This window comes from Adiantum capillus-veneris, chromosome 19, assembly GCF_014529385.1.
Source record: "Adiantum capillus-veneris isolate H3 chromosome 19, ASM1452938v2, whole genome shotgun sequence".
NCBI lineage: Eukaryota > Viridiplantae > Streptophyta > Polypodiopsida > Polypodiales > Pteridaceae > Adiantum > Adiantum capillus-veneris.
The window spans coordinates 8,064,246-8,083,581 of record NC_140949.1 but is presented as its reverse complement, the minus strand read 5'-3'; the positions used below and the strand labels follow the sequence as shown (position 1 = coordinate 8,083,581).

Sequence of the window (19,336 nt, the reverse complement as noted above, 5' to 3'; positions counted from 1 at the left end):
ATCTACATATTTATAGCTTTCTTTGGCATTTTGCAGAACTGATGGCAGCAGTTCTTTCTTCTTCTCTATTGTTATCCATTTGAGTAGTGGATAAGAAAGTTCTGGATCAGGAACCTCCACTCGTAGCTATTTTGGGGTGATGTACTTTAATATATTCAATGCTCATAGAGGAGGTTCCTGGTCACAACTTCCTTAGTCACTGTCCAATGCTCCTCCGCCGGTAGATGTGAATACTCTTGAGGTGATTTATGGGGTCCGGTTGAAGTACCCACATCTATCGCACCTTCATACTACTTGTCCTCTTGCTTTGTGTCCTCTTTTGTTTGCTCGAACTCAAGCCCTGTTTCTAAAGGTCCTTTCTTTCTAGGTGGGAGGTTCTAAAACTTCTCTACTATTGATAACTTTTTCCTTATCTCCTCCACCTCCTTCATCAACATCTGGATGCTTTCGTCCTTTGCTTTATTTTCCTCTCCCATGGTCTTTCTCTTGGTGTGTAGATCTTCTTCTAGAGTGTTCTGAGAAATCTCCAAGGCATGTTGTAATTCTATCATTTTCTTTTTGCAAAAATAAATCTGCTCAGAACTGCTTGTTGGGATAAGTAATGGATCTTCTGTGAATGCTTCTAGCTGTCAAAATTGATCAGCTATTCATCCCTTCAATACATCAAGCGAGATCCTTTGCTTTTGAGCCAATGCTACAGATTCCTTGACACTTTAGTGGGCCTATTGGTATTGATTTTCCTTTTGCTCCAAGCTTGCTGCTTTGCACTATGCCCTCTTGCACCTACCTGGCCATCTTCTCTTTTTCATACATTCTTTATGTTTTACCAGCTCTCTCTCTTGACATGTTGTAGCTGGGAGACCCTTTGGTGGAGGTCTTCTTCTAAGAGACTGTTGGTTGCAACCAACTCCTTGTTTTCATTTCTTGTCTTGTCCACCTCTTCTTGTATGTTGATAACCGCTAAGTTGAGATCCATGTTTCAATATATGGAAGATAACACGTGAAGCAAGCACCACATGTGGGATCTGTATGAAATCATTTTTAAAATATTATGGGATAATTGAAAAGGTATTTTGAAGTCATAATTTCAAATGATGGTGGCGGGACATCTAGTCACTTATAGTCTTGTGAGTTAACATTTGGGGCAAAGATGCTTGACACAAAACTAGTGGCATAATGATAAGAAAGGGAGGGAGAGGGGAAATCGGGGCAACGAGTAGTAGGGGGCAACTAGAAAAGTTTCTTGTTATGGGTAGAGATTGTGAGGGGGGGTACTATAGGTAGGGGGAAACTCGCATCTCCATAGAGCAGTACTAATGCTAGATCTATTCAATAGCATTCACAATTGTGGTAGAACAACTCTTTCAAAAGAAGTGTAGAGCATAGCCTTCTCCCTCAACCACTATGGAGGAGTTTTGATTGCCCATCAAGGACTCCCCAATGAAGACCAGAACTCCACCAGAAAGTACTTCTTACATGTTGAGTTGCATTTCTCTCCTGTTTTGCTTTGTTATGTTCACCCCTTCTTACATATATTTAGCAAAGTAGGTGTATGGATTACATGTACTACATGTGTTTGGAAAGAAATGCATGCAGGTTCTTATTTATATGTCTATGGGTTGTGAGGTGCTACCAGTGATGCCATGTTAACCTCTGATGACTTGTTTGTGATTCTTGTAGATTCTTTTTTACTTCATGTCTTAATGTCGTAGAGGTTGATGAAGAGCCGAAGGTTCACTATCACTTGCTGACGAGGTTCTACCAAAAATGGAGGAGTTACACATTGAGTATGGTCTTTCCATGGAGGGTGTATACCCCAAGATTTTAAGGTGGGAGCAAGTCATCAATGCCAAGTGGTATTTGGTATACCCGCTATGATTTAGGAGCAAGAAATGTGCTGCAAGCTCTCATTCGGGAGTGGTGCACCATCCTCCTCATCCCAATCCCTTGCCCTTGATGCCAATCCCAGCAATCGATACAAACCTCACAATAAGTCCTTTATGAGGCAAGCACCTAAATATGCTTTGTGATCTCGCTCTAATCTAGATTTCCATCTCACAAACATAACCTTTTGCAAAAACTATGCCCGCTCCGATCACCATACGCGTGATTACTTGCACACTCCATGCAAAGGGAAAAACCCTTCCAGAAGGAGACAAGCAAACCTTGCTTCAAATTCCAATAGTCCTTTTGATGATGATCATGAATCCTATACCTCAACAACTTGTTCATATGAGTCCTCTCATGAAGATTCCTTTCTCACCTTCATGGCTCAGCATAACCCAATCAATCATTTCTCCACCACTTGGATCTTTGATACAGGGTCTAGTTGTCATCCGACCTCTCATCCTAAGTGGTTATCTCAGTACCATCCACTGAGCCAAAAATTTGAAGTCTGAACTGGCAACAATTGCATCAAGCATGCCATCAATGTAGGCTCTACTCAAATCTAGCTTTTGGATGGGAAGATTGTAGCCATAAACCAAGTTTACTATGTTCCAGGAATTTCCAAAAACCTCATTTTCATCATCAAATAACCTCGATTGACACTACCATACACTTTTGCGACAATAGCATGTGACATAATTTCCGTATCTAATATATGTACTCCGTGTATGTCCCAAGGTTGGTCACCTCTATATCATAGGCCAAACCATGGTTATTACTGCTGAAGTTTACTACTCTGTTCACAAGGCTGACAACTCCTACAAGACTCTTTTGTGGTGTTATTGCCTTGATCATCTTAGCACCTTTACTTTGAAACTAATGGCAAAACATCACTTTGTGTCAAACTACACTCTAGCCTTGACAAGTTATCTATCCTTATGTGAAGGGTGTTGGTGTCCGGGCTATGTTGGATGCCATCAAGAAGAAGAAGCCATGGATGCAGGTGCAGAGCAAATAGGAGGTAATGCGAGAGAGAGAGAGAGAGAGAGAGAGAGAGAGAGAGAGAGAGAGAGAGAGAGAGAGAGAGAGAGAAGAGATTGACACGATACAAGACTAGGAAAAACCACGCTTGTTAATTTACTTGAAAATCCTTACATATATAAAGGACCAGTTGCCATGCAAAAACTCTCAACTTTTAAATGACCTTCCATGCATTCTATAGAGTGTGTTCCCACAGGTTGACACAATTGAACCAGACTTGGGCTTGGAACCCAACAACCCCCCCTCAAGCCCAAATCACTGACAATGGACTTTGGTGTAGACCATGGCATCAATCACGTGAAACTCTGAGTACAACCCCCCCCCCCCCCCCCCCCCCCCCGACAACAACATAGATGTGTGTGTGTGTGTGTGTGTGTGTGTGTGTGTGTGTGTGTGTGTGTGTGTGTGTGTGTGTGTGTGTGTGTGTGTGTGTGTGTGTGTGTGTGTGTGTGTGTGTGTGTGTGTGTGTGTGTGTGTGTGCACTTCCCTCAAACAACTATCAGAGTGAGACAACAAGGACTCTGAACCAAAACAAAAATGGGAGGTCTTACCACTTTTCTTCATGGCAGTGTCTATAACCCGTACAAAAGTTTGGCATGACAATAACTGACAATCGATAAAATTATAACAAACCTATGACTTGATTGGTTAAAACAATTTGCGAAGTCTTGTACCACAATCTAAAAGAAAATCTTATGTGTACTTGTGGTGGTGGAGGCTTGGTAGAAAAAATTGCTTCAACTGATGATGTAAATGGCCCATCCCTTTTGATTTATTGGATATTCCAACTTGAGAGAGATGGAGGTCCAACCCTTTGCAATGGTTTAAATCAAATGCCATCAAATAACACCAAGCTCAGCAGCACATTTTGAGAAGCTCATCAAATAGCAACCACTTTTCCTTCTCTATGTCGAAGGTGTGCACTATTGAACCTTGGTTGCTATCAAAAACAGCGTTTTAAAACACTGAGTTTGATTGTTAGCAGTACCTAGCTTTGTCAAGAGTTGCCAACAAAACCCAAGAGTACCGGCGTTTTGAGATGCTGCAAAATTGTCAAGCTCCAATGACTTGTCCTCGCTATCTATGTGTTGCACAAAGCGTTTCACCATGCACCTCCATTGCCACCAAAAAGCCTACGTTTTGAGAGGTTATCTTTACCACTACGTAGAGAGGTTTTTTGCCTATTACCATTGGCTTGTAGTAGCGTTTTAATATGCTAGTAGAGAAAATACCAAAGCTGCCTACAAACAGTCGTTGTGCCCCTGAGGTAGGCATTTTCAAATGATATCTTGCCTAGGAGTCCTAGGAGTCATTTGTCCGCTTGCAACGCTCATATCTTGCAACGACCACCTAGGGCTTTGTGACGACAGAATTTTAGAATGTCTTGGTGATGCCTAGGATCCTAACGCTAGTAGATGCAACATTTTGATAAGTGCCCCTCCTGGGCTCTGGTACCAGCTATTGGTGTCGGGGCTATGGTGGATGCCATCGAGGAGAAGAAGCCATGGCATGCAGGTGCAGAGTAAGGAGGAGGTAACGCGCGCGAGAGAGAGAGAGAGAGAGAGAGAGAGAGAGAGAGAGAGAGAGAGAGAGAGAGAGAGAGAGAGAGAGAGAGAGAGAGAGAGAGAGAGAGAGATATCGACACGATACAAGAATAGAAAACACCACGCTTGTTAATTTACTTGAAAATCTTTACATATATAAAGGATCAGTTGCCATGCAAAACTCTAATTTTAACTGACCTTCTCTGCATGCTATATGTAGAGTGTGTCCCCACGGGTTGACACAACTGAACAAAACTGGGTCTTGGAAACCAACAAAGGGTGTATCTGGAGGGCCGCCACCACAAGCACTCTAAAAGGGAAGAAACCATGTGATGCATTATCTCTAGAGTGATGCATAGTTTTTCTTTGGGGGTCATCAAACAACAAGTTTTGTCTCATGTCACTTGCAGACAACAAGAGCAAGGAGATGACCTTAAAAGTGCTACTTTTCTTCCTGATCCTACTAAGGTAAAGATAAGCTTGATGCTACTGACATTGATGCTTGCGGGGTGTAAAAAAGGTGTAGATTAAAAGAGAAGGTCCACAGTTAGATGCCTTGAAGCACCTTGCATGTGAGGAGATGTAGCAAGAAAAAGAGCAACGTCACCTTTTGTCTTCTCTTGAAAAGCTGACACATAACGGTGTTTAGAAGAAAACCCTTTTTTTGTAGGATGATTGAGTGGATTCATCTTACAAAATCACGCAAAAAAAGATGGAAATTTTGAATTAGACACGTAGTACCCTAGACCATATTGATAGCGCTAACTCAGAGAAGTGAGCTTTACAAAAGATGTAGGAAACCAACAGAAAACCAACATGAAACCAAAAGATGCTCCTTTGATTCATGATGATAATGGTGATTGTGGCCCTATCAATATCTTGGCATTTGACATACATCTTTCCATATGAAATTACCTATGCTAATGTGTTTGCAAGAGCCTTACCAACATCAGAAAGAAAAAGTCAACATCAACATCAAAAAATGAAAAGCCAGCACCAACATCTTCAAGTCCTGATGATGAATAGTCTACTAATAGCTGGTGATGATTTTTGCTGAGCATTCAAGATTCAGCGAAAAAACAATCATTAGAGGAAAAAAACAATAACAGCCACAATGGCCTACACTACAACAAAATCACTACCAGAGAGAATGCATCACATGAAAAAACACTTGTCCCTAAAATTCTTTACCTGAGCACATTAGCTACAACAAACATGGGTAGCATTCTCTTATTCTGTTGCATGTACAAACCAAGAGAAACTAAATTACCACGAAGACTACATGTAAAAAAAAACAATATTAAAATTTGAAAGCTATGGAAATTCAAAAAGTGAAGCCAAATCTTGAGTGAAGTGCTAGCCCTCATCTCTTGTGTTGTCAACATTTTTTGAGAAGGTGTCAATGTCTTGATGGTCAAGAATGAGCTCAAGTTGGTGGATAGATAGCCAGTGTGAGAGTACCTACGTAACCAAAAAAAAACATGATTTTATCATGTTTTTGTTGTACACGAGATTATTTTATCATCTCCTGTACAACAAATTCTTCTCAAATCTCATAAAAGTCATCTTAAATAACATAAACCACCAAGGCAATACTCGCAATGATAGCTACATCTTGTTGAGGGGGCACCAACTCACACTAGCAAGCGGGAGTCTTAACTACAGTCGTCAAGCATATATTCACCTGACATCTACAAGATTCAAAAGCTTGTGAGGCATTTCAAATGCCTGCAAGATAAGATGATAGCCAAGGAGTGTGAAACATGGTTACCTTCCAAATGAAGCGTCAAATTTTGAGATAAGCTTAAGTCTCTCTTGTATTTCTTGACTATCACCTTGAAAACAGGTCTTTGGTTGCGTACTAAAATGCTTACAACACCTTCTAGACAATTGTTTGGACAAACAATTTGAATTGTAAACAATTTTTCTGGACATGAAAGAGCTATAGAAAATCTCAGATAATCCACTACATGGACTACATGTGTATAATCTAAGTTAGTGCAACTATTAATGTCAGCAATAACCAAAACCAAGTACTCATCATATTCAACATGACCAGCCCAGGCTTAGGTGCATCTACTTGTGCTTTGGGGGACATCAAACAACAAGTTTTGTCTATTGTTACTTGCAGATAACAAGAGCAACGAGATGACCTTAAAAGTGCTACTTTTCTTCCTAATCCTACTAAGGTAAAGAGGAGCTTGATGCTGATGCTTGTGGGGCATTAAAAAGGTCTACATTAAAACAAAGGGTCCACAGTTAGATACCTTGAAGCACCTTGCATGCGGGGAGATGCAACAAGTAAAAGAGCCCCATAACGTTTTGTCTTCTCTTGAAAATTTGACACGAAATCATATTTAGAAGCAAACCCTTTTCGTTGTAGGATGATTGAGTGCATTCATCTTACTGAATCATGCAGACAAAGGTAGAAATTTTGAATCAGGCATGTAGTACCCTAGGCCATATTATTAGCCCTAACTCATTGAAGTCGGCTTTGCAAAAGATGCACGAAACTAATAGAAAACTTCCACGTAAACAAAATGGAGGCATACAAAAAATGATGTCTGTAAGGCAAGAAGAGACAATTTGATGAGTCATGTGTTAGGAAATAAGACGTAGCTAAATAGATAATTGAGTAGATTACTTAATGGAGAGAGACAGATTTATATACACGAGATTATAGAGTAGAGAGAGAGAGAGAGAGAGTACACACGATATACGTGGTTCACCCAATGTGGGCTACGTCCACGGGAAAGCAGCCACTCAATGGCTTTAGTACTTCAAAACAAGAAGTAGTTTACAAAGGGATTATACCCTTAATGGAGCTCCCGCCTTGCTTCACTCTCACCACCTCACACTCACCTTGTTGCATCAACTTCACACTATGAAATGTGTGTAGAAATGGCCTCCTTTTATAGTCCAAAAGGGCTGCCCTCTCTTATGAGAGACAGCCATGTGTAGCCGCCCTTGTGCGAATAAGTCCAAATCGGACCCTCCAATCCGCCCATGTGTGGCCGCCCTTGAGAAGACAAGTCCGCTTTTGAATTCGGCCACCGGCCACCGGCCATTGACTTCCGACCATCGGCCACCGGCCATTGACTTCCGACCACCGGCCATTGGCCATTGATTACCGGCCAACCGACCGATTGTTTTCCGACCACTTTCCGGCCGCCGTCCGGCCATAATATTTCGACGAAAAAGAATATTCCGGCGAAAAAAAGTCTCGGGGGCCTCCGCCCCCGAGGCCTTTAAAGTTGCCCATGATTCTTGTCCGTGAAAATTTTGGTTTCCGGTGAGTGATTTTCCTTCACGCACGATGGCTTCTCCTCATAATGGGGGCCTTACAAATGTGCGATTTTACCAAAGAAAATTACAAGGGTAAATCAGGCTCCATACTTAACAATCTTCCACTTGGAGACTGATCTCCAAACCAAACCGGTGACTGCTTTCCATTCTGGCTTCTTATCCTTGAATGCCGATTGAACATGAGCAAAAGCTCAACTTCTCCTTGTTGACCACCTTTGTAAACATGTCTGTAGGATTTTCACTTGTATGCACCTTTCCTAGCTTTAGTTGTCCCTCTTCCAAAAGAGTGCGTATGAAGTGATATCTCACCTCAATGTGCTTTGTCCTTGAATGAAAGGCTGAGTTCTTTGCAAGATGGATAGCGCTTTGGCTATCACTGTACAAGACACAATTGTCTTGTTTGAATCCAAGCTCTTCTAAGAATCTGTGAAGCCACAGAATTTCTTTGCTTGCCTCCGTCATTGCTACATACTCTGCTTCCGTGGTAGAAAGTGAAACCACTTTCTACAGCTTTGAAGCCCAGCTTACTGCTGTGCCTCCAACCGTGAACACATAGCCAGTAGTGCTCCTTCGAGTATCTTTGTCACCTGCCATATCTGCATCAGCATACCCTTCTAGAAAAATATCAGTTCCTCCAAAATACAAAGCATTTGTTGTTGTCCCTTTTAGATACCTAAGTATCCACTTCACAGCTTGCCAATGCTCTTTACCTGGGTTGTCCATGAACCTACTCACAACTCCCACTGCATGTGCAATGTCTGGCCTTGTCCAGACCATAGCATACATTAGAGAACCTACCGCTGCAGCATATGAAACTTTAGACATATAGGCTATCTCCTCTTGTGTCTTTGGACACATATCCTTCGTTAGTTTAAAATGACCAGCCAAAGGTGTAGAAATTGGTTTTGCATTTTGCATTGCAAACCTTTCTAGTACCTTCTTGATGTAATCTTCTTGAGATAGCTTTATTGTCTTCTTCGTCTTGTCCCTTGATATTTTCATACCAAGTATCCTCTTTGCAGCACCTAAATCTTTCATTGAAAAAGATTTGGACAGCTCCTCTTTTAGGTCTTTGATGTCCTGCATGTTAGCACTTGCAATCAACATGTCATCAACATACAACATTAGGATGATGAATTTCCCATCTCCCAAATTCTCCGTGTAGACGCAGTGATCCGAGTTGCATCTTGTGAATCCATGATCCAACATCCATCGATCAAAATTCAAGTACCATTGCCTTGATGCTTGCTTTAAACCATACAAGCTCTTCTTTAATCTGCAAACCATTTTCTCCTTACCTTTTACTTCATACCCCTTTGGTTGAAGCATGTAGATTTCGTCCTCTAAGTCACCGTGAGGGAATGCCGTATTTACATCCATTTGCTCGAGATTTAGATCATGAGCAGCCACAAGGCTTAAGACAAGCCTAATTGAGTTCATTTTTACAACAGGAGAAAATATTTCATTGAATTCAATACCTTTCTTTTGAGAAAAACCTTTTACCACAAGCCTAGACTTGTACCTTTTCTTCCCACCTTCTTCTTCCTTTAGTTTGTACACCCATTTGTTTTGAAGTGCCCGCTTACCTTTAGGCAACTCAACCAACTCCCATGTTTGGTTGCGATGTAGTGAGTCCATCTCCACTTGCATGCTCTTCGTCCATTCTTCTTTGGATTCATGTTGCATAGCTTCTTCATATGATTCCGGCTCTCCAGAATCTGAGATCAAGAGATGGTTGAAGGAAGGAACAAACCTTTCTGGAGGTCTACTTGCTCTTGTAGATCTTCGGGGAATAGGTTGAGGCTCCTCATTTGGTTGACGTTGTTGCACATTGTTACCGTTTGCAGTCCTTGAGTCTTCACCGTCCTCAAGCTCCATGTACTCATCACCTGTTTCTTTTGTTTGTTTTCTTTCCAAGTAATCTTTGTACATATTTTTTTCGTTCAAAATTACATCCCTACTCCTTAAGATTTTACCATCTTCAGGATTCCATAGGCGATACCCAAAGTCTCCTTCTCCATATCCAATGAAGAAACACTTTTTGGACTTTGCATCTAACTTTGATCTTAGGCTTCTATCTATGTGCATGAAAGCCTCACACCCAAACACTTTGAGAAATGCATAATTCACCGGTTTACCTGTCCATGCCTCTTCTAGAACTCCCCCATCCAATGCCGTTGAGGGTGACCGATTGATTAAGTACACAGACGTACTTACAGCTTCCGCCCAAAGCTCAAGCGGTAGGCCTGCATGTAGCCGCATGCTTCGTGCTCGTTCCATGATTGTCCTGTTCATCCTTTCCGAAATCCCATTTTGTTGAGGTGTCCTTGGGGTTGTCCTTTGCCTCCGAATGCCATTGCTAGCACAAAAGCTTTCAAAAGCTTGGCTGCAATATTCGCCTCCATTGTCGGATCTGAGGCATTTAACCTTGGTACCTGTTTCATTCTCCACAAAGGCTTTCCACCTTTGAAATATGGAAAATACATCGTATTTATTCTTCATGACATAAACCCATGTTTTTCTACTCGCATCGTCTATGAATGTTACATAGTACAATGAGCCACCAAGTGATGGTGTACTTGCAGGACCCCAAACATCAGAATGAACCAACTCAAGTTTTTTATTTTTTCTTTCATTTCCTGATTTTTGAAATTTTACCCTCTTTTGTTTACCATAAACACAATCTTCACAGAACTCTAAGTCCATTTCTTTCAAACCTGGTAGAAGCTTCTTTGTTTGAAGGATTTGCATTCCTTTGGCACTCATATGCCCAAGTCAGTAATGCCACACCGCACTATCAACTTCTGTAGTTGCTGCACAAGCTGAAGGTTGCGTGCTAACAGTACACAAGTAAAGTGTACCGACTTTTTCACCCTTGGCAACCACCAAAGATCCCTTTGAGATCTTCCACCGTTTGTTTCCGAATGCAATGTTGTGACCTTCATCATCCAATTGTCCTGTAGAGATCAAATTTTTGCGAAGAGAAGGAACATGCCTAACATCTTTAAGCTTCCATTCATTTCCGTTAGTAGTTTTGACAGAAACTGTACCTTTGCCGACAATCTCACAAGCTTCATCATCTCCCAAGTATACATACCCAAAATTACCTTTGGTGTAGTCTTGGAAATGTTGCTTGTGTGGTGTCGCATGGAATGAAGCCCCGGAATCTACTATCCAGGAATTAGACACATTGTCTAATGAGAGAATTAGAGCATCTTGCTCTACTTTACCTGCCACATTGGCCTCCGATGTTGGCTTGTTGTCTTGAGACTCTGTCTCCTTCTTTTTCTTGGACCAGCAATCCTTCTTGACGTGGCCCTTCTTGCTGGAGTTCCAACATTCAAGAACTGACTTTGTGCGTGACTTGCTCCGCCTTGAGCGATCACGACCCTTTTGGTTTTTGAACCTCTCCTTAAGCCTTCCTCTTGTTTCCACTGATAGTGCAGCACTTGATGATTCTCATGTGCTTCTCCTTCGCATTTCCTCGCTTAGGAGAACACCCACAACATCATCAAATTTAAGAGTATTTGTGCCAGAGATAGAATTACTTACAGCCATCACAAGGCTATCCCAACTATCCGGTACAGATGATAGTATAAGGAGAGCTCGCACTTCGTCATCGAAATTGATTTTCACTGATCGAAGTTGATTTATGTTTGTGTTAAAGTCATTTAGGTGTTCTGCAACTGAACCATTCTCTGCCATCTTTAGATTGAACAAGCGCTTCATAAGAAATACCTTATTGGATGCCGATGGTTTCTCGTAGAAGTCATCAAGTGACTTCATCAAGTCCTCCGTGGTCTTCATCTCCGAAACATTGAAGGCCACCGTTGACGCCAAGCTTAACCGGATTGTTCCCAGTGCCTTTCGATCAAGGACAATCCATGCTTCATCTGCCATTGTTGCGGGCTTCTTCGCAAGACCGCCTAGTGGCAAATAGAGGTCCTTCTGGTAGAGATAGTCTTCAATCTGCATCTTCCAATGTTGGTAGTTTTTGCCGTTGAACTTCTCAATCTTGAGCTTCCCTTCCTCCGCCATAACTCCCACTCAATTCAAGGAATCCTTTCCTTGAGATAATTTAGCTACGAGCAAACCTTGCTCTGATACCAGTTGTTAGGAAATAAGACGTAGCTAAATAGATAATTGAGTAGATTACTTAATGGAGAGAGACAGATTTATATACACGAGATTATAGAGTAGAGAGAGAGAGAGAGAGTACACACGATATACGTGGTTCACCCAATGTGGGCTACGTCCACGGGAAAGCAGCCACTCAATGGCTTTAGTACTTCAAAACAAGAAGTAGTTTACAAAGGGATTATACCCTTAATGGAGCTCCCGCCTTGCTTCACTCTCACCACCTCACACTCACCTTGTTGCATCAACTTCACACTATGAAATGTGTGTAGAAATGGCCTCCTTTTATAGGCCAAAAGGGCTGCCCTCTCTTATGAGAGACAGCCATGTGTAGCCGCCCTTGTGCGAATAAGTCCAAATCGGACCCTCCAATCCGCCCATGTGTGGCCGCCCTTGAGAAGACAAGTCCGCTTTTGAATTCGGCCACCGGCCACCGGCCACCGGCCATTGACTTCCGACCATCGGCCACCGGCCATTGACTTCCGACCACCGGCCATTGGCCATTGACTACCGGCCAACCGACCGATTGTTTTCCGACCACTTTCCGGCCGCCGTCCGGCCATAATATTTCGACGAAAAAGAATATTCCGGCGAAAAAAAGTCTCGGGGGCCTCCGCCCCCGAGGCCTTTAAAGTTGCCCCTGATTCTTGTCCGTGAAAATTTTGGTTTCCGGTGAGTGATTTTCCTTCACGCACGATGGCTTCTCCTCATAATGGGGGCCTTACAAATGTGCGATTTTACCACAGAAAATTACAAGGGTAAATCAGGCTCCATACTTAACATCATGAGGCGATGCCGAGAGTGGAGGTTTGTAGGTTGTTGATGCAAAGCTCTCTCTTTGGCTTCTAGGTGTTCCTCTACTTTAGCATCTAACTGCATTCCTCTCTCTCTCTCTCTCTCTCTCTCTCTCTCTCTCTCTCTCAAGCTCATTCAAGTCACGCACCATTTTTTTTTACTGGTATTGAATTCTCATGCAGCTTTGGAAGAGCTCGCAGGCCCATGTCACACATGGACGTAGTAGTGCACACATATCCTGGTTTGCAGTGTAAATTTCTCAATTGAAAGCATGACTTTTGCAAAAGAAACTAAATGATGCATAACTTTGTAGAGAACTCACTTGATCATTGACAGCAACTCCTCCATGACTACCTCAGCTTGCTCTAAGATGTCTCTCACAAAACATGTGCACATGTCCAATTGAGAGCAAGTCTACTTGCTTCTAGCATGTGTTTTTGATTGGACATGAAAGAGCCAGATAGAAAATCTTGAATAATCCATTATATGGACTATACATGTATAATCTAAGTTACTGCAACTATCAATGTAAGCAATAATCAAAACTAAGCAATAGTGCCCACCAATTGCTAGGCTCCTTTTTTGTATGCCTTCATACGTGAACTTGTGGATGACAAAAACCACTCCGTCTTTGTCCATAGCCTATTATCATCGTTGATGTGTGATCCCTCAGTGAATCATCTTTTGTAGATGATGAACCTTGCATTTAAAGACCCAACACTGCTTTTTGCGTTCACCCCCTTGTGCCTCAACTCATAGGTCGTGAGCACCATCGTAACCAGCTCCTGCAGTTAACCTTGACGGTGCCCTACCCTCCACTCCGCACGTAGTACCACCTAGTCATGATGTTAGACCTAGCTAAAAGACAAAGGTTGGCAATGAAGATACACTAAGGTAAGGTTTAATGTATGCATTGGACCTAGCTAATGAGATTCACTTTTATTTTCAAAAATTTACAAAATTACAGATGCATTATGAGAAAAAAAATTTATTTTTTGTCTCACAAATAGAAATCAAAACCTAATGCATTGTAATTGGGTTACAAGTTTTCTATGAGTGCTAGCTGGCCTAATAGGTTGATATCGTACAACAGGCCTTTATGGGCTCCAATGAGTAATAAGGGAAGACCTATCTATCTAAGATCCAAAGACATGCCAAAAAAGACCATTTGTATAGGATTGAGTAATGAAAACATCAATCTTACACTTAGAGTTGGTTGATCATAGGAATTTCACCATCACAACATTGTTGAATCTTGCTACTTCATGTGTTTCCTGATTGCGCGTTGAGAGTGTGCCGTCCTCTATCAACTCTTAGCAGATTGCAGTTGGATAGCACCCTGACTATCTTAATGAAAAAGTTGGATAGGCAAATCTCATCTGCTTTTGCCATGAGAAGGAATGTACTCAGTTTCCTTCTTATCTCTAGGAAATATAATATGAGATTTTCTTAGTATGGGCATGGTAGTAAGTATGAGACTAAGTAACTTTGTGTTTTTGCAGGTTTAGGTGATGTTGCCTTTATGGAAGGGTTCCCTTGACATGATGGGTTTTGAAAATTGTTAACATGCTCTCATATTTTTAGGGAGTTCAAATATTACGTATCAATTTCACTTGTTGTGTTTAAGAAAATGGAGTGACGATCACTCATTTCATATCAATAAATGAAAATCGCATTTTCTATTTTGAATGTTGTTTTTTATTAGCAACAATTTATATACGTAAAAATTACAATTTCTTCAAGGAGTTGATTGAAAGCTTGGTGGAATTTTTAATTGAAAGCTTGGTGAAATTTTTAATTGAAACCTTAAAACCTTTTCATGAATCTCCATACTTCTCTTGCGTTCTTTTCTTTTTAAGCATGAGCACAACGAAGGTAGTAGGGAGAAATTTTATACATATCCATGTATTTACAATTGCACATTGTTGTACATTACAACCTTGAGGGGCAACCACAGGAACCTCCCCAATGGAAGGAGAAGACACCTAAGAGAACGCATGTGAAAGAAAAAAATTTGTCATCTCATCATCTATCATCTACTTACCTAATGAGCAAGGCCCAAAAGCTTGATTTTTAGCTTCACTGGTTGGAAGAACTGGACACCTTTTTAAGGTCCAATTACGAAAGGGAATAAACTATTATAAGATTAAGAAGACCCAGGAGGTATGTATAGCACCGTGTGGAATAATGGGTGCATGTGCTTGTGCTTGTGATTGTTGGTGTGGGCTGAGTCTGGCAGGGAAGGGCATTTGTAGTGCGTGTGTGCAAGCAATGAGAGCTATGGCGAGGAGAGGCTGGCCAACGTACTTGCCTCTTGGTCATCCAGACAGCCAAAGGGATTTGAAAGAGCTTTACGTAAGTACATGACCTTTGTGAAAGGATGAAGTAGAGTAGTGGGGAGGGAGGTGGCAGGAGGGTTCAGGTGGCAATGGGGGCAGGCACATGACAGCTAGCTGCTGGAAAAATGCGAGCCTCTGCCTTCATGCTCTCCAGGGTCGCCACCACTGACTGCGTCTCCTCTCGTAGTCGCTCCAGTGTCCTCAACAGCTGCTCTGATTTCTGCACGCATAAGGATTGGAGATAATCATATAGTCACTCACAAAATAGGACTAGAAAGGATTATTAGCACGCACAGCCATGGCAACGAGCAATAGCACACTAACACCACAACCCCCCACCCCCCAAAAGAAAAAAAGCCCTTCTTACCCATTCACCATAGTAATATGCACACACAAACCATAAGTGACGAAAACATGTGGCGAACAGTGCCCTTGCCTTCTTCTGCCTCTCTAGAATCTTCTCTTCATTGCCACAAACGCTCTCTGACTTTTGCCAAAGATGACTGCCATCTGCTGCTAGCGCATTTGATCCAGCCTGATGACAATTACCCATGATTTTCTCTTTACTCGATGCCATTTTCAATCCCTCACTGCAACTCAGACCACTCTGGGCTGTTCTAGCCCTGTTGCTTTCTGTGTAAAAGGAGCTGGATGCTTTATAACCATTCCTCTTAGGATTCTCATTAGGTACTGTATCTTTAGGCCTATTGAAATTCCAACCTGCAAAGGCACCCATCATTGATTTCATGTAAAACCATTACAGCAGTTGTTTACATTAGTGTCTTCACCAATGCATTCCCCACACTAGAAAGTTCAGTGCAAGCTATTGCCTGTGTAATATTTGCGTTGCCGTGGTTGATCCCCCACTCCGCGTTCGTTCAGCCCAGCGAGGAAGTCATCAATAACAGTCCTCTCTTCCTCAAGCTTGTTACCACTATGCTGAGGTGCGTTCGCTGAACTACATGCTGCCCTCTTTGCATTGATGTACATTGTGGCAACTTCTGCTGCTCTGCCTTCTCCACAAAATCTTTCCGTTCTCAACTTTGCATCCTCATTACCATTTCCACTCATTTCCTCCTTTAGTATTCCCAGCAGTCCCTGAAGTTTCTGCAACACTTGAGGAGTCTGTGTGTCATTTGATGACTTGCAACCAAGGTCTTGGACCAATCTTTTCTCAACAAAGGCTTCCTCACCTCCAACCCTAGAGCTTTGAGAAATTTTGCATGTTTCTCTCCTTGATTCATCATTTGTGGCTCCTTTACATTGATTGTAGAGCTCCTCTAGGGATCCCGAGTCAAATGCTTTCCCCTCTACATGATCCTTGATCTCATTGTATGCATTTGACTGAAAATTGTTTCCATACATTCTACGCTCGCTTGCTTTTCTGTATCTTCCTTTCGTTATTCCCATCTCCTCACTCCATCTTGACCTCCTCTCTTTCAATATGTGCGCCAATGAATCAACTTTTGCCTGTGCTTGTTCACGGAACATTCGAAGTTTCTCGTGCTCCATTCTCCACTCTGCAGTATGGAAGTCAAAAGGGAAACAACAGCTCTGATAATCCATTTGATTCCTCCCTTTCAAGGATTCTGTGCTGCACCTTGTTGCATCCCAAGCGGGCTGACACTCACTAGAGCACTTTCTGCATTCCCTTTTTCGGATAAGAGAGTCAAAAGCTTCTCGTTTCTTGCTGTCTGAAAGGTGTGCATAAGCCTGCAAAGAGGGAAAATTAGCATGATTTACAGCCAAAAAACAGCAGGTCTTTCTGTACCAGGAATTTCTACTTCAGTGTTAACTATCAAAGAGCTGGCTGCCCGCAAAGATAACTTAACAATGTGGAGATGGGTGGATATTTACACCATTATCAACACCTAAATTCATGGCGCTGGTTTGCATACAGTGAATGAACCGAAAAAAGACTTTCCCATAGGATAGCATCTTGCTTGTTCTTGGATGTCTCGTCATCAAAAAGAAAAAAGTAATGCTCGTCGATTTGCTAGTATTGAATCATGTTATGTTTCCTCTCTCAGAAGCAAACTGGTAAATGACTTCTCCCAATACTACCAAGATGACCAAAAACACAAAGCTTTCATGTTCAAAACCCGCTTTCTCCATGGGTGTTCTGATAAAGAGTTCCTTGTCAACATGGACCAGCTATTTGCTTAGCCCATGTCCCAACCGCCAACCTAAATTGAGCAGCCAACATACTTCAGCAATGAGCTAAGCTAGCCTCCCAAATATGCATCTTGAATGGCAGCCAGAAATCATGGGAGGCTTGCATATAGCCACACTCTTAAGCATGTAAACTACCTCTACTGCTGACACACTCCAGAATTTCATCATGATGTACGGAGCACCTACCACCATGATCTCTACGGCACATACACATTTCCTTTATGACAAAAAAATTTAGATGTTTGCGACTATCTTTGATGCAGCACCTTTGGCTACTGTTCTCTCCTTGCTTCTTACAAAAAACAGACATTTTTATTGATCTTTAAGAAATAGCAGCAAGCATACCTCTGAAACTAGTTTGAATGCCTCTTCAGCTCGTGCATGCTTATTCTTGTCAGGATGAAGAAGCAAAGCTGCAAAATAAGAGAAAGAAAAAGACAGTATATGCTGAGAAATGAGATAGCTAGATATATAGCTGCACATTTTCTCATATGAAGGCATCGAACTGAACACAACAATAAGCGGCATACCAAGTTGACGGTACCGCTTCTTGATGGTACCAAGATCAGCTTTTTCATTGACCTGTCATTGCATGACAAATGATGTGAATGAATGTCCATGGGTACATCACTCAAAGCAGATGATGAATGCTGCAATTCGCTATTGGGAACACTATGCACAACAAGCAAAAGACTTTGGCTTCACTACATCGTCACATGCGGAGAAAGGAATTGTTCGTGATTACCGTAAGAATGCGATACCAATGGGGAGAAGCACGCTGGGAGGCGGAGCTGCAAGCGCAGGGATTCCAAGTAGCAGCATGGCAGACTTGCGCGACAGCCTGGATTTCGGCAAGGCCGCGTGCAGCAGGATGCAAACGCTGGGCCCTTTGCAGCAGCCACAGGGCCCCCTCCATGTCGCCCCTCGCCACGCGCTCGCTCGCTCTCTCCACGGCCCATTTGCCTTCCTCTTCTTCCTCTTCCGCCCGCCTCCACGGGCACTGTACCACCTTACCCATCTCTTCTCTCTTTCTGCTGCTTCGTTTAGCTTAGCTAGAAGTTCATGATCGATCACTCTCTCTAATGGCAAGCAGTTACTCAACGGTTTTCTTCTTTTCAAATTCCAAACACAGATCGAAGGCGCATCGTGGGGGACTGGACGACTGTAGTGGGGGTTCTAATTTTAGTAAGGTGGATTGCCGCAAAGTCCTTGTCCGTTCCCTTTTGCAATTCCGTTTGCGGCACCTTTCACAAACAAATTGCGGACAAAAAAAATTGTGGCTTAACCTGGTTGGTCCAGTGAGCACTTGCAGACGCAGCAGCTAACACGCATGTCGGCTTTTTGGAGTTGTATGCATGCTCCAGGGGCTTGGGGAGCCTCATGACTAACTTACATGGGGTCTTAGGGGAAGGGCGAGCGGTGGGATCAAGAGCAGGGAAGCTGGGCGTGCAGGGAGAGGGGATCTTGACGCTCCACATCAGCATAAAAAGTAAACTCGGACAAAATTGGTAAACGCGGACAGGCCTGGTTATGTGGCGCACCTAGGTGGCATGGCGGGGTTGAGTGTCCGGTTGGAAAAAATTTGGATTTCGTTGGGCGTGGGGCACATTTTTAAATGGCTGGAGTTTGGGAAACCTGTGCGCACCTGCTTTTGGTGCAAGACCACACTCCTTGCTTGTTGCAGATCAGCCATATTGTGCACGCTTGCTTCTGGTGCAGGACCACCCTCCTTGCTTGTTGCAGATCACCCATCGCCCATGTTCAAAGATCAGCTCTTCAGCAAAATATGGGGCTGGATGCAAAGTGTGCGTGTCAAAAAGAGGTCTAGCCAGTAAATCACCCATCGCCCATTTTCAAAGATCAGTTCTTCAGCAAAATATGGGTATGGATGCAAAGTGTGCCTGTCAAAAAGAGGGCTAGCCAGTAAAGCTACCGATGCTCATTAGTAATGGCCATTAAGGTTTTGTTGATGGGAGGGGCACCATTTGGGTGCCGGTTTAGGGTCTGAGAAAGAACAGGTTGGGAACGAATAAAGTCTCTTTGACGAGGCTACACACAATGGAGTCCGACGGGCATGTCAACTAGGTTCTCTTTTGATCCTTTTGTCTACAA

The 19,336-nt window shown here is 42.6% G+C and overlaps 1 protein-coding gene across 2 annotated transcripts; it reads right to left on the bottom strand.

Annotated features, from left to right (window-relative positions):
* Positions 1-14,599: 14,599 nt before the first annotated feature.
* Positions 14,600-18,365, bottom strand: LOC147433525 (uncharacterized). 2 transcript variants are annotated; one of them, XM_086489735.1, is made up of 6 exons: positions 17,970-18,365; positions 17,755-17,806; positions 17,570-17,637; positions 15,880-16,762; positions 15,417-15,769; positions 14,600-15,269 (listed from the first exon to the last, which is right to left on the bottom strand). In XM_086489735.1, the coding sequence occupies exons 1-6, from the start codon at positions 18,240-18,242 to the stop codon at positions 15,129-15,131; spliced, it is 1,770 nt and encodes a 589-aa protein (XP_086345861.1). In that variant the 5' UTR covers positions 18,243-18,365; the 3' UTR covers positions 14,600-15,128. The 2 variants fall into 2 exon arrangements, with proteins under 2 accessions (XP_086345861.1, XP_086345862.1); XM_086489736.1 differs by having other exon boundaries at positions 14,601-15,269; positions 15,486-15,769.
* Positions 18,366-19,336: the final 971 nt, after the last annotated feature.